The 18,770-nt window shown below is 36.9% G+C and overlaps 1 protein-coding gene across 5 annotated transcripts in view; it reads right to left on the reverse strand.

Annotated features, from left to right (window-relative positions):
* Positions 1-18,770, reverse strand: part of znf521.S (zinc finger protein 521 S homeolog) — a 211,135-nt gene that overhangs the window by 182,458 nt on the left and 9,907 nt on the right. For 4 of the 5 annotated variants that reach the window (XM_041567127.1, XM_041567126.1, XM_041567129.1 and 1 more), the window contains 1 exon segment: positions 2,605-2,787. In XM_041567127.1, the coding sequence (XP_041423061.1) occupies positions 2,605-2,787 (183 nt within the window). 5 annotated transcript variants of the gene reach the window in all.

Here is an 18,770-nt window from a genome sequence, read left to right on the forward strand (position 1 = left end):
TATGCCAATACAACAGCATAGGAAAGAGAGTTCCAAAACATCACAATCCCTTTCCTTATCTTAAAATAGAGCCTTATCTGAATGGATGCCTTTGCATTCGCTTGAAAGACTTTTGGTTAATAAAGCATTCAAAAATTTCTAGAATGCCCCCTTGTATATCTATACAAATTAATCACATCCCTCTTGAGTGCCTCTTCTCCAATGTTAATAACCCTTACTTACAAGATAGGGCCTTGCCAGTGCTTTCTAAAGAGGGAATATGACTCAACTAGATTTGCCACTTAGCCACCCAGTGTACCACTTTGCCCGGATTTTAATCAACCGATGCAAATACATTGCTTACAAGACCTTCCCCCAAATAATTACTGCACAAATTAAAGTTGATTCTTACCTCATCATTAAAAGCCATTATTTTTTTTCTGACAGGATTTATCCTTCATAAAGTCATGTTATTCATTACCTAGAATACCATTTCTCAGGAACATAATGTGATCCCTTAATAAAACATTAAACTGTTTGCCCACAACACATCTCAAACTTACAGGTCTTTAATGGCCTGACTGAGATCATAATGCCTTTTTAAAAACTGGAACAACATCAGCTTTCCTTCAATCCATAGGTACCATACCTGTTAAAAGGGAGTCATAAAAATCGTAAAAAGTGGGTTGGCTAAAGATAAATTAAAGGGGGATCTATCATGAAAATGAAAATGTAATAAGTAACTTTCAAATACAAGCAATGAAAAATGCTGTACTGTTTCTGAAATAATCAAGTTTATCTTCACTACTCCTCTCTCAGCATCCGTTTCTCCTCATTCTGTCTACATTCAGGAGTTGGGTGTCAGATGAATGATCCAATATATCTTATAGGGGGATCATTTTGCCTAGATGTATTAGAGCTTGCTCTATTAAAATCACTAGAAATCCTGTCTCTCTACATGCAGAATTTGTGCAAAAGGCAGTTATTTTGTTAGATTTTCTTTGTACTGTAATCAGTTATTTGAGTGAGCTCTAATACATCTACTAGGAAAGGCGGCCCCCCTATAAGATATATTGAATCATTCATCTGAGACCCAACTGCTGCATGAAGTCAGAATGAAGAGAAACAGTTGCTGAGTGATGAATAGTGAATATAAACTTGATTATTTCTGAAACAATGCAGAATATTTAATTGATTGTACTTAGAAAACTTCTTACTTCAGTATAAGGAAGCTTATATTAAATTTTCATTTTCGCTAAAGTTTCTTTTAAGTTTGCTAAATAACGTAGTGTGTGTTTCAGCAGGCCCAGGGCTATCTGTCACAAACATTTAAAGGATAACTCTACCAAAAGCCCACCCTAAACTTTCTGGCATTGCCCCCCTCCCCTTGTTGTGCATTAGTTAACAAAATCTGACCCTTAAATGTAGAGAAGCGGAGCAGTGGTCGCCATCTTCCGGCTCTTCGTATTGTCTTCGGGTCTCAAAGCTGATTTGTGCATGCGCAGTTAAAGCAGATTTCTGACTTGGCCCAACTGTGAATGCTCTGGCAGGCTTAGTATCGGCAAAGAGATCCGAAGACAATACAGAGCTCCACTGCGATTCCCTGCATTTAAGTGTCAGATTCTTTTAATGGTTTTTTTTAACTAATGCACATCGCGGGGAGGGGTGCAATGCCAGAACATTTACGTGGAGCATTTGATGGGGGGGGGGGTTTAGTTCTCCTTTAAGTACCATATCCTACATTAGTCAATGACAACTCCTTTGAACTGAGTCATGAGCACTTTTTCAAAGTTGATCTCCTGGAGAGATCCTTTGACTCTCCTATTGTATACACAGAGGAAAAGAAACGATTAAGCACGTTTTCCTTTTCAGGAGTCCCTTGTAACCAAAATATCTGCATTTTTTAATGAAGCCATACTCTCAGTTTACATCTTTTTACTACTGATATACTTAAGCAATTTTTTTGAGATTAGTTGATGCTTATGTTGCACGTAGTTTATCATTTTCTACTTCAGCATACCTGGGCTGCTTTACACACATCACAACACATGTTGTAATCTTTATAGGTCCTACAAGAAGAATCTGAACCTTCTGGCTTGTATTTCTTGAATGATTTCCTCTTAATTTCTATTCACTTCTTTGAACCTAAATTAAATCACACAGGGTGGTCCTTAATGCTTTTAGATGTCTTCCTTAAGGAATACACTGAGATAGAAATGTAACTGTATGCAGGGAGGTCAACGTGACTCAACCTAAACAACATGAAGACTCATTTTGTGTCCCAACCCATAGGTTAAGGACCATGTGCTAAAGCAGTGTAGTGCACTATATACAAATAGAACCATGTGCAAATCCAACATGACAAAGAAAACCTGTTTGGGTTTCCTAATATTGTTCAGCCAATGAAACTGATGGAATACCAAATGAATCATTGACAGAAGCCAAATCTTGACCTGCATTCTTTCCCATGTGATGAATACAACCGGCAAATACTGCAATCAAAAATGGAGTACGCCATGGAGCTCTCTGAAGACACACATATTTATGAAATAAACAAATATTCTTTAATACAGAAGACAAAAATTCTAAAAAAAAAATGGTTCCCTAAGAATAGGGGTTATTTACCTGTCAGCTGACACTGACTGATTTTGTGCTCAGTGATATCGCGGAGAGATTCAAACACCTGAAGGCAACTGTCACAGCTGTGAACAGCTTCTTCTTCTTCTAGCTCATCTCCTTCCTCTTGCCTCTTCTTGCAATCTGGCGATTCTCCATCCTCAGATGTATCTTCTAGTTTGCAGTTGGGATCTAAATAAAGAATTTAAGAATGTTAATATGCTAGTATAGCATTAATTATAGAGAGATATTGATTATCAAATTCAATGTTGCTAAGCTTGGGGGTTGGGAGGGTGGAAAGATTGTTTTTAATTATTATACAGAATCAAGAAGGTGTGTTTGTTCATTTGTTTATTGTCAAAGAATTTCAGTTTCATGTCTAGGAAGAGAAATTTAAAGAATAAAGATGTTTTCCTCCTTTGAGTTAATATAGCAGTGTATTGTAGTGGTTTGCAATCTGTAATGCTAATTTACGATATCATTTCCTACTCAAATCCTGCCTTTAGAACATCTATTAATGCTTAATTTACAGAAATGATTCTGCAGCTGGAGTATACAGTATTCTCCACAGTAGCTTAGCCCAGATCAATAGCTCCCTTCAACCCAGAATTAAAGGAGAAGGAAAGGCAAAAATCATTACCTATCTCCCTGTAATGTACTACCCAAGACCTCCTAAATCGCTATAGTTGCAACTCTCATACGACAATCCAATTGCGTAGAATCCCTGTCCCTATTCGGCTCGCATTTTCAGGCACGCAGGCGCCATGTTGGTAGCAAACGTTTCCTTTTCCTCTATCTGCTTATTGAGCATGCGCAAAATAAAAAAAACTTGACCCCAGGAGCGCTGCGCACTACAAGCGCTTGATGATAACTGTTTGCTGTCCCCACTATAATTTAACAAAAATACCCGTGCTTCTCCTTAGTTCCCAGATGCTTGTAATCTGATCGGGTGGGGGCGTGGGCATAAGGGTCAATGATGATGCGCGCATAGCCTCATTTGCATGCGCGTCATCATCATTGGGAGAAAGGCAGCTCCTGAAGACATGCGCATTGAACAGAAATTCTGCCCAATGCGTCTCAAGGCTGCCTCGGGCAGCAGGGAGGAAGATGACTGCTGTCACCCGAGTCAGACGCTGCAGTCTTCTGAGAGTGTAGTTGCTTCTACATGAGACCAGGAAGAAAACTTTAAAAACGGTCAGTATGTTCTATGTCCACCAGACTATGGATACAAGGCTATTTATGTTTTGCCTTTCCTTCTCCTTTAATACATTAGACCAGTCCTATAACTTGGCCAGATCAATTTCTGTTCCACCTTACTTTCCACAGAAATATGGCAGGCAGGCAGAAAAAATTCTTGATGTACTAAGATTGTTCAAGTCAAAAGCAACAGTATATCCTAGCATTTGGTTGGACACACAGCTTTCTGCAACATGAATTAAGACAATTAACATTCACACGGAAATCTAACAATTTCTCATGCAGTAATGAAAACTGAAGCAAGATGTTTCCATATTTATAAAAACAGTACAAAGTTTATTCCATGAGCAAAAGAGATTTATTTTTGTAGAAATTATTCCAGTATTATGCCATTTTCTAAAAAGTAAATAAACAGAGTGGACCAGAGCTTCAGTTTTAATTCCAATTTTTTTTTATCACAACCATAAATATGAGGGGAAGTGCCTCTTTTTACACCTAGAATGCATAATTAACATTGTTATGCCTCACGGATGCTAATATAGCAAAGGCCATACTCCAAGAGACCACATACTGTAGAGCCATTCACTTCTTCTTATACACATAAGAGATCAACCCCCACAGTACAAGCGAGACTACTTTTTATCTTTGGTGAAAAAAATGATTTAACTTTAAAGAATACTCAATTTAGTAAAGAAAGAACAGTTTTATGGAATCTTTCTATGTAAGCAAGGAGCACATGGGGGTTAATGCTAATGTACTGTGCTTCTGGCTGCTATTTAACTGGCTCTACCCCAACGATCCCAGGCCCTATCTACTTGGCCATGTCTAGTTCTGGCTTCTCTTAACTGGATTATAACACTACATGAGAGCTGTGGAAGAAGATAAGGAAAAAGGTTATGATCTTGCTAAAGGCAAGTGCAGAAAAAGCCAACAATACCTTCATGGAATAAAAATATCAAATGGAATTAATAATATATTTTAATATATTTTAAGATTACAGTTTCTCTATTTTCATTTAAAAATAAATGTTTCACTTGTCAGGGATTCAGGGTAGAGATATTGAATATACATTACCCATGTTTATGTTAAAAAACAGGTGGGGCATAAAAACAGAGGGGGGGGGGCAAATATGTTCTTGTCACTGCTTCTGATGACAGTCTGATGCACACAGATAAAGGAAAAAGAAAAGAAGATCGTTGTAGAAACCCCAAATTTGCTCTGTCACTGTGCATAACGGATGGATTTTGGGCTGAATAGTTGTCTGTGCCCTATAGAGAAAAAAGGCTTTTTTGAATTGATATTATTCAGTGCTGACAATTTGATCTACATTTTAAGTGCTAGTGTTTGTAAATGGGTGCTGATCAGTCAAGTGCCCCCAACTTGATTTTAAAAGCAATATGGCTCTGCAGTGTGGAAGAGAACCTATAGATCAAGGGCTACAACAATAGAAAAAACTGCAGTATTTTGATTTAAGGACATAAATTTTATTAGACCTATGTCCTTCATTGAGTTTTGACTCAAGGCCTCCATAGTGGACCATCAATCTTGATAACACAGAGGTAGCAATGTGTAGGAGAGCTGCTATGGAGATCATACTATGACTCATTATGACTTCCACAAGAAGTAAAATTTGACAAACGATACTTGGTTGCAAGACTCATGCTGCAGAATAAGGTTTCACAGAGAACAATTATCTGCTACACAAATTTAGCAGAGTTCAACGCCGACAAAAGTGGATTACATAATTAGACTTTGTTTGATCACATGAGGAAGCGGCTATGTAAATTCATGTAAATAAACTTTTGTAGTCTTTGTGAGATTACTTTAGTGTGCCTGGTTCTCAGCATTTTTATTGAACAATACAATGCTACTTTTCCTAGCAGTGCTATATAAATATAATTATACATACGATTTAAATTGTACTTGCTTAATAAAACAGAAACAGGCAACCCATCTTCTCATTAGATTTCTCCAGTTGTTACACTAGGACACATTTCTATTTTTTTCAATGGAAAAGGAGGCGATGCTAAGATGTTCTATTAACAGTTTAAAGATTCCATTACAGATACAGTATACATCATTTATGAATAGTTCAGCTTCTTCTGTTTTATCTTACAGAAGTCCATACAGCAATCTCTATGTCTCTCTTTACCTCAGCTATGACAGGAACAATAAGTGACTCAGATTTTTTTATTATTAAAAAATAAGGCCAAAAGTATGTTTGCAGACGGGCAACAGGGAATCTGGGAGTAACTCCACGTTTGGTCTTTGTAAATTAGATTACATTTACACAGATCACCCTCATACATAATGGATTCCTGCCAACAAAACAGTCACAACAAAGGGGAAAAGGAGGGGACTGCATACTGGAAATCTATCTACCTTGCAAAAACCAACCATGGAGTAGCTTCAGTTTCCCTGTTTAGCTCAAAAAATAACAAAAACGTACATTTCATGATTGAAACAACAGGCATAAAGTTAGTCAAGCTCAAGCTGTACTCTTGGACTCATGCTGAACAAGGGAATATACTGTCCCTTTCACACATGAACTTATGGTGATTGGAAGGCCTCAATTATCTGATTTTGAAATAGAAGCGGTTGTTAAAGGTTTGTCAGAAAAAAAAAATTTTTTTTGTTGAGCGTATCCATTTTAACAAAGAATCTGTACAAGTTAATCCCCTTTTAAAGCTTTGCTGCCTTACTGTAGAAACCAATAAATAAATTTAGTTAACATTTCTAATGGTCTCTCTTAAAATTTTCCTTTCTAATGTAAACTAATCCAGCTCAAATTATATATATTTTATATTGCCATACTTTGTGTGTCATCTAGCATCGAGACTAGTATATTAGTAAAATGTATAATCGTACGTCTCCCTTAATACTATTGTCTACAGCATTTTCATACCATGAGCCTTATGCATTGTATTTTCAATTCTCAAGTACATTACCTGACAATTTATGTTTTATTATCAACAGACTCCATTGCACCCAAAAGTTCTCTAAAAACAATACACTAGTATAATTCAAAGACTATGAGTGAATTCTATTATACCTATATAATCCAACTATTTGCACAAATTATCGCAGTCTATTTTTCTTATGGGTGATTCACTTCCCCTGACGGCACCAAGGACTGCGTGCATCCAGTAAGTAACTAAGAAATTTTGCCATGTGTGCAGCCCCTGAAATCGTGCCGCCCTAGGCCCAGGCCTTTGTGGCCTTGAGTTAAGAGATTCCGATACAATCCCTATAAACAAGCAACTTTGCAATATGCTTTACTTTATTCTTACTTTTGTTAAATAATCTGTTTTCCTCTGTAGCCTCAGGCAGTTCCTTCCATCGTATCTACCGTAGAATTGAGTTTTTGAAATTCAAATCAAATTTGATTATAATTTGATTCAAGTTTTTGGGTGGATCCTATTCAACAGAGTTTAAAAAATTCGATTTTTATAATAGATTTCAATTCGTCGAATTTCAAGTTTATTTGACCCTTGATAAATGTGCCTCTAGGTGTTTGCAACTATGCATCATTACATTTTGTTTTGTTATATAATTCATCCACCCACATATAAACTTATAATTACAATGTGATGTTTTCCAAATAAATATGGAATTTCTAAAAATGCTTTAAAATTTCAGCTTTTTTGTTAACCATTTAGCCAGGGCCAATATGTTTGCTTCGGAATCAGCCTCAGATGTATCAGTTCAGAGCCAGTTATGCACCTTATTTTAAATTTCTCTAATGCAGAAAGAAGTTTCATTATATTAAAAAGTAGTCACAGAGACCTGCTGTAATGCTTCAAGCCCATGACTTGATTTACTGTATCTGTGTCCTGATATGAGTTAAGAATCCCTGTTCTCTTTAGTAATTACATTAATCCTGACATATAAAATATGAATGTAGATTCTTAAAAACCTGTAAAAAAAGTTAAAATTGGACTAAAAAGATTTAAAATGCAAACCAAAAATGCACCCACAATTTGTAAAAATGTACTCACAGATATACAAACATTAGAAAAGACTTAATAAATTAGGTTAAGATATTTGTTTTCCTATATGTGCTATCGATACAGATATTCTTTGGCAATTACTGATAAGTGAGAATGAGTCAAAGACGTATTAAAATCCATTGCGGAAGGAGAGAAACATCAATGTAATCAATTTAGAGAAGGTCACTTTCCATCACATCTTTACTTCCTTATACAAAGTCAAGGACTCAACTGTATATCAATATTTTACCTAAAAGCCACAATTCTGAAATAAGGCTTCCGGAAGGTTTCATTCCATGGACCAAAAAAAAAAAAACTGAATTAAGGACAAACCGTAACAGCCACTATTAATAAAATAAAGTCTGCAGAAACATATCTGCTTCTGTGGACAGACCGAGCCTCCCCTACACAGCTTTTATGAGTTTGCTGCAAAGGGGCCTGTATTTCTGCAGCCTCCTTCACAGAGAATCTGAGTTAGGGCACACCTGGAGATTCAGGGAGATTTAGTCGCCCGGCAACTAATCTCCTCTTCTTTGGGGCAACTAATCCCCCTGAACTGCTTCCCGTGTCTTCCGCCGCCTTTAAAGAAAAAACGCCTGCGCCAATGCACTCACAGCGCTTCGATTTCCGAAGTCGCCCGAAGTTTCCTCAACTTTGGAAATCGAAGCGCTGCATTGGAGCAGACATTTTTTCATTAAAGCCAGCGGAAGACACGAGGAAGCAGTTCAGGGAGATTAGTCGCCCCAAAGAAGAGGCGATTGCCGCCATTGCTACACTGCAGCTTGGTAATTTTAAGTATAGTAGTGTTTGCGAAGCAAACAGATCTGTTTTACTAGTGCAGGGCAACATTACATGATATTTTCATCACTTTAAAACACTTTCATTTTTTGGTTTTACTGTTCCTTTAAGTGTCAGGAAGGTGTATAATGTGGCAACTGCCTAGCCTCTGGTTTCCTCTGATGGCAAGAATTAATGCTGTATTGGAAGTCTGGCTGCTGCTAGATTAATGAGTTTTGTATGTTCTTCATGTCTGCATGGTTTCCTACCTGGTACTCTGGTTTTCTCCCACTCACCAAAAACATACAGTTAGTTTAATTGGCTACTGAGAAATTGAACCATAGTGTGTATGCTTTGTAATGCGATACGGACTGTATATAATAAGATTTATTGGAGGTAACTGATGAAGAATCTTTGTAACAAGCTGCTGTAAATGTGTCAGCAATTTATAAAGAATATGTGCAATCAAGTATCACTATATATTTATTTAACTTAGTTTCTAAAATAAAAAAAATCATTTGACTCTATGGCAACAGGGCTAAGCAAAGAGGCATACAACAAATGCAATATATTCAGTACAGAAACATACAGGAGAGACCTGTTTCAACAATCATTTCCAAGAACCAGTTGTTATGAAAAGAAGAGAACAGATGCTCCAAGAGCAAGAAATATTGCACACCAAGACACATTTTAAACTAAGCATCATCAACATAGATGTGTCCCATAAAAGTCAAGCAAGTTAATTGAGGTCATATAAGCTTAGCATAAGGCAGAGAAGGGGACAAGTATCACAGAATGCTTAGCAGGGCATCCTGAAATGCTGGCCACAGACAGTGCGGAATTGTAAAGTAGCAAAAACATAAAAATATGGCTGTAGTGTGCATGAGTGTAAGCAGGATGCTTTAAGTATAAAACTAGGCACTGAACTCACTCATACCAGAGGTTGTTTAAACCAATAATGTTACCCTAAATTAAATCTACCAGAGAACACATAAAAAAACAGTGCATTTATAAACTGTTACACTTTAATTTTCATCATTACATTCCTTGACAGAACAATGTGTTTCATTTGAACAGACTATTTTGAGATCAAAACACCTTTGTAAAACCTGGAATTATTCCCATTTCCAGAACAGAACTGAATATAGGCTTGCACGTATAAAGGGGTGTAATTGGTGGGCTGAGAAAAGTGAAGCACGAGGTGTTCTCTTGGACTAATGATGCAAAGAGTTTGGCTTTACTAAACCCTTAAAGGGGTTGATCACCTTCCAAACACTTTTTTCAGTTCAGTTGTTTTCGGATTGTTCCCCAGAAATAAAGACTTTTTTTTCAATCACTTTCCAGTATTTAATTTTTACTGTTTTTCCAAAATCAAAGTTTAAAGTTGAATGTCCGGTCTCTGGTGTTTGAGTCTGGCAGCTCAGTAATTCAGGTGCAGACGACTCTGAACTGTTACAATTTTGCAACATTTCTCACCAGCATCTCTGGAGTATTAGCAACTATTGTATCAATTCTGCTGCCTGTAATGAAACTCAAGAGATTCTGCTCAGCAGGGACAAAGATAAGAAATGTATCAACTGTATCAATTTAGAACAATTTAGGGGGTCGCAACCCCCCTCCCAGAGCTGCTTTAGAAGGTGAAAAAAAAGACACTTTATACTTCAATACAAGAAAAATTGTGACACAGAAAATAGAAAGTAATTGGAAAAAGTTGTTTTTTCTGGTGAGCTATCTGAAAACAACTAGTTGTTTGAAGGTGAACAACCCCTTTAAGGTATATGCACTGTAGACTTAATGGAAGTGGCAAGAAAGTATTATCAGTATGAGTCTGCCGTTCTTGGTTCCTTTTTATCTAGGTGGCATTAAAGTAGTGCAGCAAAATCAACACCCTTGTACTAAAGGGGTTAAAAGACCTTGTAAGGTCTACATAGCACAAACAGGCTAAATGAATGTTCTAGTGGTCTGTCTCAGGCAAGAAAGGATTTTCATCTACCGAAAAAAAATAAAGACTCAAATCACAAAGAAATTCAGCCTTCCATTCTGTGAATGGGAAGTAAAAAGCAGACTCGGGTTAATGCAGATGGTTTATATTGTTCCTCTGATCCAGCTGCTGGAATAATAGCATTTTGACGGCTAAAAAATGCACACTTGCTTATGAGTATGCCATGTATGTAGCACACCCTTGAGTGTACTTTTGCTGTGTATAAAGGCGGTGTGTGACCAGGCTAGAACTGCTTGTAGTGTGCCCCGGACCCCCAGTGTACCCGTGCAACTCCTGGTACCTGGTGTACATCAATGCAGCAGGATAATCAGTCAGACACAGTTCTTTGCAGCAAACTTCAACTGATTTATTGAACCGATAGTAGAGTATTTTGATATTCCCTCTAGTGGGATAAAGTATGTTCTAGGATAGACAATATGCGATACAAATAGCCAGCAGCATTGATTCACACATTCAAAGGATAGTTACCCTCTCACTAGGTAATATGCCTTCTCAGGTGGATGGCACTAGGTCCTGGATTTCCCAGCCTGGGGTCTTGTTTCTTGGCATCCGATTTGGTCCTCACCTCACCCATTGTATTCAGCCTGGGATCTTGGTACCCTATCTGGTCCTCAACTCACCCATTGGGGTCCCTGATCTAATGGTTCACACACCACAGGGTCCTAACCCCACTATTTCTCCTCGTTGGAGCCACAGCTGCTTTCTAACTACTCTGAGCTTTCTTTCACTCCTAGAGTGACTATCACAGTAACTACTACAACTGTCTAAACTTAACTATTGAGGGACCAGAGCCCTGGTCCTGTAACACCTCAGTGGGAGGCACGGTCCCAGGTAAAAGACCCAGACCACATGGTGCTAAACCCCTTTATATTATCAAACAGTGCCACCTAGTGGACAAACTCTGTATATGGACCCAGGAAGGGAGACAGCTAGGTGTCCAAATACTAAAGGGGAACTGCCTGAATAATTTAACCCAAATCTCAAGGTCCCTACATGTACATGCACACACTATTAGTCTTACTCTACAGAACCACAACAGCTGTCACATTTAGTGATTTTAATCCAAACTAAGCTGGGGCCAATGTCTGTAGTAAACACAGAAAACAGGGTGAATGGATTCTGAGACCATCTTTCATAGTTTAATTCTTTAGCATTCTGGACCTGAATTAATAATGAATCCTGCTTTTAACAAATAAAGACCTTTTTTTTTTTTATAAATAATGGGTTTTTTTTTTATAACAATGTCTTTGACAAATAAATCGGTAGGGTTTTTTTTTTTTCATTCTCTTAGTAAATGAGCCCTCATATATTCAAACAGGAGTGCTAAATTGCACTAATTCAAATTCCCAAAAAAAATTTGTAATCAACTTTTTTCAGTGCACTAGTAATAAAAGAATCTGTTAGGTTGTTAGTGGCACCTGCACAATTTTTGCAATCACGTTATTAAATTAGCCCCAATAGTCCTCAATATGAAGTCAAATTTACAAATTGGGATGTGTATGCCCAGTCAAAAAAGGGTCATGGTTAACAGGAAACAGCGCCCAGTAACAAGGGCAAGTCCAACAACAAAAAATAGAAGCAGAATCCCGTAACAAAATCCACCCATCAAAATTTATTTTATTCAAAATTCATATAAGAGTTATAAACATACAGACCCCATAGTATTCTGCCTTACGCATTTCATACCTTCTGGTGCTTAGTCATAGGCAGTCCTCAAGACATAGATGCAGTCGTCCATTTTTCCAAGTTTTCATTGAGACAGATGCATTATGCAGATCAAGTGCTGTTTACTTATAGAGGTTGCTTTGTAGGGGACATACAGCTCTCATGCCTTCCATTGTTGCCTTAAAGGAGAACTAAATCTTAACTAAAGAAGTGGACTACAAATGTTTTACACTATGTTTTGGGATGATGCCCCGGTAGCTCCCCATCTTCTTTTCTATTAATTCACTGCACATGCTCTGTGCTGCTGTCACTTACTGAGCTTAGGGACCCACTAACAATGTACAGTTCACATAGAATATAAATGTCACAATATAAGTCTGATTAGTAACTAATCTACATGTTCTACTAATTACTACATGGCAGCACAGAAACCAGTGCAACTAGCATCAGAACTTAATAATCAGCCTTGTATCATCATCTTATATTACAGGCCAACCTTTTCTGCTTTATAATTTGAGACAACCCCTAAGCTTAGTTTCTCAACAGCTGCTCAGAGCCCACTGAGCATACGAGTGTCAAAGACACTTTGCAAGATGGTGACCCCCGTGACAATATTGAAGTTCTGGATCATTTCTGCTATTGACAAGCTGAAACTTTAGGCTGGTGCAAGTTCAGTTCTTTTTTCTCCATAACCATGTTATAGAAAGGCAATTATCTGGAAAAGTCCAGGCAATATAGCTTTATTATCATCCAAAACCACCAAAATTTAGGCAGATATGGAAGAGATTTAAATAAATATATATGTATCTTTTCACAGAATTCTTACATCTGTTCCCTATTTATATATATATATATATATATATATATATATATATATATATATATATATATATATATATATATATATATATATATATATATATATATATATATATATATACACACACACATATACAAACAAACAAGGGAAAGTTGTGCTCACCACTATTTTTTAAAACCATTAGGCGGGGGTGCAATGAGGGTGTGACCACAAAATACATATAGTCAACTACAAGAGTCCTCTGCACTCAACCCATTATCAATATATTTAAGACAGAGACATTTTGTGCATACTGCTACTAAAAATGCCTTACCCTTTAAACAACACAGGGATTGTTTGTCCATATATTGCAATATATTTAAGCTGGCCAACTACGTCAAAGTCATCCCATATCTGGCCAGTCCTACGCTTAATTTTCATCTGATTCATTAAGAATTCAATTGCTTAATTATATATTTTACAAAGGGACTAAGTTTTACCTGCAACTTACTAGTTGCTTTCAAAGTAAAACTCCATACTTGGCTGCCCTTTTATTAGACACCAGTGGGATCACCTGACTATAGCTGGGAAGGGTGGGAGCTACAACATGGAGCTGGTCACTGCTCCTGTATATATATATATATCAGGTCAACACTTTATAAACAGATAAACCGCACATAGGAGGCATCTAAGAACCGAACCAATTGCCCGCTGGTTTGATCTGTTAACTCAAATGGGTTAATAAATCTCTTTCCAAGTATTTTCGTATGGAAAACTTCTGGCAAAAAAAGAGAAAACTGAGAAGTCATGTGGCTATAATTATTAACAGCCGAGGTATATTTCTTTGTGCAGTGCTGTGCTGAAGTAAAACTCGGTCGTGCCCTGTTCCCAACAGCGTCCATCGCAAAAACAACTGCCTCATTAAACCTCTGCAGCAAAATTAATATGCTATAGCTGCACTACATTTATAAATTGCAACTCTATAACAAAAATACATTTAATCACAAGAGCCAGACCCGTGATACAAAAGTACAACTAGAAACTTCTGGCATAAATATGTACACCTCTCAAGAACGGCTTTAATATGATAGTGTTTAAACCTGCGAAGGGCGGATATGAAAAAAAAAACAAATTTAAAAAAAGGATTTTTGGGATATTAACCATTCGCTGGCAGACAAAGGCCCACTCACTAAGTATTTTGATCAGAAATCCACACCATATGGGTGTCTGCGAGAAGTAAAATGCTACAGTTGCAATATGCAACCGCACAGAGGGAGTCATGCTTCTATTTTGACAGTGAGAAAAACTAGCCTGAAATGTCTACTGATGTTATAAAGTCAATAAAATACTTTTTTTTTTTGTTAAAGGAGAAAAACTTATCACACAGGAAGCCACCGGTTTTTGTTGTGTTTTGGTAACAAAGCTAGCCACTGGAGTGTTGGAAGTGTGTGGTCACAGGGTGCTTTATGGCTATTGGCCATACACACAGATATAGACGAATTGCAGTATTCCATATATGGAACAATAAATCATCTATTGCACAACATCTGTTCAGATCTTTGCTCAAAACACAGGATCACATTATCAGATAACCATTAACTATGTGTACAGGCAGCTTTAACACAATGCACTTTATAAGCGTTCAATGTTGTATGCTTGTTTATAGTTGTTGGACAACCCAATACCGATAAAAATACTTTAAAATTAATATGGCTTTACCTGGAAGACTAAATCTCTAGTAATATATATATCCTCGCAACGGCAAGGTTGGTTATAGCAAGAAATTGGAAATCTCCTATGTACAGTTAGGCCCATAAATCTTTGGACAGAGACTTTTTTTTTCTAATTTTGGTTCTGTACCTCTGAGTTGTTTTATTTAAAATTCATTGTGGTAATGTACAGAACCAAAATTCGAAAAAAGTTGTCTCTGTCCAAAGATTTATGGATATAACTGTATGTATGTATGTATGTATATATGTATGTATAACTATATTTGTAAAGAGCTGTTAAGGAGCCACAGCACTGTACAGTACATAAAAGTGAAATATATATATATATATATATATATATATATATATATATATATATATATATATATATATATATATTTAAATAAATGTATACACAGGGAAGACAAATCACATCAATATACAAAGAAATCATATCAGGACAATGAGCTTAAGTGTCATGTAGATAGAGACATAGTGGGAAGGAGGTCCCTGTCATGTAGAGTTTACAGTCTAAATCCTAACATCCCAAATTGTAAAGAATTCCCTAACTTAGTGAATAAAAGCAACAAGCTGGAACATTACACTGCAAAAAATAATCAGTCTCTACACAAATATCATAACAAATGGACACCGTGGAACAATAGTAACTATGTCTGTAGAAACATTCTGCAATAACAGCTCATGCATCACTGATGCCACAACTCTCTCTAGAAAATGATTAAAATGACTGGACAAGCTAAATAAGGTACAAGCCTCATGAGCCTGGTGAAAAAAATCAGTGTACTGTATGCATATTTGGTCAAAACTCTGTAAGAAAGTTACAGTTGCAGCATGCAGTATATCAGTATTTATTATGATTAATAATTATTTATCAGTGGCATTTGCCACTGCATCACATTAAAATCTCTCAATGCATCAAAATAAAAACATAAGCATTTGCAGACTAAAAAAAGAAATAAATGATTTGCACTGTTAATTAGACAATATTTACACTGCCGTTTTATCGCAAAGCACTTTTTTTTTTTGAGTGTGTTTGTTGCAACATACCTTTTAATCACACACAGGGCACACTAGCAACAACATGTCACTTAATATGCTTCTCAAAACATCGATTAGTCCAAAATTGCACTCAAAATAAAAACTCTTGGCACAGATTAAAAGATTTTTAGTTTTTACTTGTTTGTGGCTTCAAATATGCCAGGGATGGGGGCACCCAGGCATATCAAACACAATGTAAAAGCATCAGATAAATATTTTTATGGCAAAGATTATAATTAGCGTGTAAAAAAATTTTTAAGTCTTTAAGTAAGATATCAACCAGGGCACTACCTGTCTGTAGGTTCTGCCTCTGTATTTATTTGGTACAGTTTTTTTCCCCATGCTACACTTACTGAGTTTAGGGCCCCCCACATACAGTACACATAGAATATATGTCACAATGTAGGGCAATGTTAGTAATTAATACAGGTAATTGCTACATGGCAGCACAGAAACCAGTGCAACTAGCATCAGAATTTAATAATCAGCCCTGTAGCATCAGCTTATATTACAGACAAACCTAATTTTCTGCTTGATAATTTGCGACGGCCCCTAAACTTAGCTTCTCAACAGCTGCTCAGAGCCCACTGAGCATGTGAGTGTTAAAGACACTTTCAGTCACCCTCAGTGACAAGTTTGAAGTCCTGGATCATTGCTGCTATTGAGAAGCTGAAAGTTTAGGCTGGGGAAATAAGATCAGTATATAAAACATTTTTAAAGCATAAAGAGCTTTTTTAACCATATTCATGTTAGGCTTTAGTTCTCCTTTAATGGAACACAGGGATTTGGCTACAATGGCAAAAATAAAAAATGTATCAACTTAAGTATACTTTATAGCAATGTGCGAATCATGCCAAAGTCTGCAGGTCAGGCAGGTTCGGGTCAAGTTCCACACAATGTTCTCAGGTCGCAGGCGGGTTCAGGGTGAACTTTGGCCTGTATCCATCCTGCCCACGACCTTCTAGTGCCCCACTTCCACCTCTGTGTGCCCCTTTTTGTGCCAGTGTGCCCCATCCCCTTCCAGAACACCAAAGCGGGTTGGGTGCAGGTATATAAATAGGGGAGCACAGCGAGTTAGTGTCAGGTGCAGGTCAACTTTTATTCAACCTGCAAACAGGGCTGGAACGCACACCCTGTGTGTATTATTTTTCCACTATTGTATGGAAGACCTGCATGTGGAAAAAAAAATATTTATGCAAATACTAACTACTACCGAAATACATCTAAGTATTCATCTCTTTACATGTACCTTCATATCATTTAACCTTAGTGGCATGGGGTATCCACTTACAAACGATAATATATAGGAGTCCAGTACAATAATGCATTTAACCAACAGATTTGCTCAGATCACCTCAGATGGCATCTGCAGTTTGTGTCTCGTTCACTGCTAGAGTTATGTGTTGAATCTCAGGCCTTTTTTAAATATTTAACAGAGCTGGAATTCTTAAATATTAAATGACTGTCTTGATACAGAAATCTGGGATGGCACATCTAACCCCAGGCCCCATGAAAAACGATGTCTCAAAATACAAATATATGGACAGCTTAATGTCATACATTCACAAATAAAAAGGAGACCTGAGGTTTATTCTCAGGTGATCCACTAGCTTTACCCCTTACTTTAGCTTGTGAGCATTACTTTTTCATGGTAACAGATAAAGGTAAAATTCTTCCAACTGAACCTTATCTTTCCTTCCCTGCCACTTCCATATCAAGTCAGCAATCCTTAAATTGAAAATCAATTTATATTACACACACTCATATATTGCCCACATAGTCACTGGCATTCAGGCACTATAACAAATAAATGAACTGTGTTGCAGACTTCTGACAGTCAGCTCCAAGTACTGTTTTTTTGTTTGTTTCAGGAACACTGTAATACTAGAAAATGCATGGTTATGTCATGTATTGGTCTATCCTAATCTATACAAAAATAAATTGCATGTTAGTGAACCCACTGAAACAAATATATAGATTATAGATAGATAGATGGATAGATATAGATGCACACACATGATTTGTTCTTTGTGGAAGACTACACATGTTTGTGTGTGATTAAGGATGAATCAATACGTGACATACAATGCATTTCTTTGCCCGTTTCCCTATGGGCCAAACTGCAAGTTACAACCTTACAATACACAACAATTTGCTGTAAAATATAGCCTTATATATTTTGAAAAAGACATTTCCCTTTTCACATTTCCTGGCACTCTAGCTAATTTACTATTCCCATTGCTGCTACTTCAGTCACACTTTAGGGCAATGGCACACAAGGCTATTCTGGATATTTTGCTTGAAGCATTTTTAAAAGTTGCGTTGCCTTGTGCTTTCATATGGCCATGTAACCCCTCTGTGATTTTGAATATCCTTAGACTTAGTAGCTGCTTTACTCACTATATTAATGTGAGTCTCTCCAGTTGAAAGTATAGTTGGTGGAACAGACCAAGGTAGACGCAGAGCTTTGCTGCAAAAACCTTGGTCTGTTCCACCAACTATACTTTCAATTGATTGCCAGTACCAAGGACGAGGTACAGGAACTGACCACAAAGGTTATAAAAATTGATGGGAGAAATACCACATCCAGTGGAAACAAAGAAGCTTCTGAGTCTCTCCAGTTGTTCCTCTACACCTAGGCTTAGTGATATGAGGACTGAATTGCAACTACTGACATTTAAATATATGGTTATAATACAAAAAGAAAATTGAAAATGATATCCTTATAAACGGTACTGATGTCATCAGTTATAAACGGTGAGAAGTGATTTCATTTCTGTCACATGACTCACCGAACTTGTGTATTATAATAAATACAATACCCCCTATTGTAAAATATGAGGATATTAGAAGTTAATAAATAAAATACCCCCTGTTGCAAAATATGAGGATATTAGAAGTTACCTCGGAATTTAAGGTCATGAAACTCCTCGGTAACTTATAATATCCTTATAATTTACATGAGGGGGGGGTACTTT

This window comes from Xenopus laevis, chromosome 6S (genome assembly GCF_017654675.1).
Source record: "Xenopus laevis strain J_2021 chromosome 6S, Xenopus_laevis_v10.1, whole genome shotgun sequence".
Lineage (NCBI taxonomy): Eukaryota > Metazoa > Chordata > Amphibia > Anura > Pipidae > Xenopus > Xenopus laevis.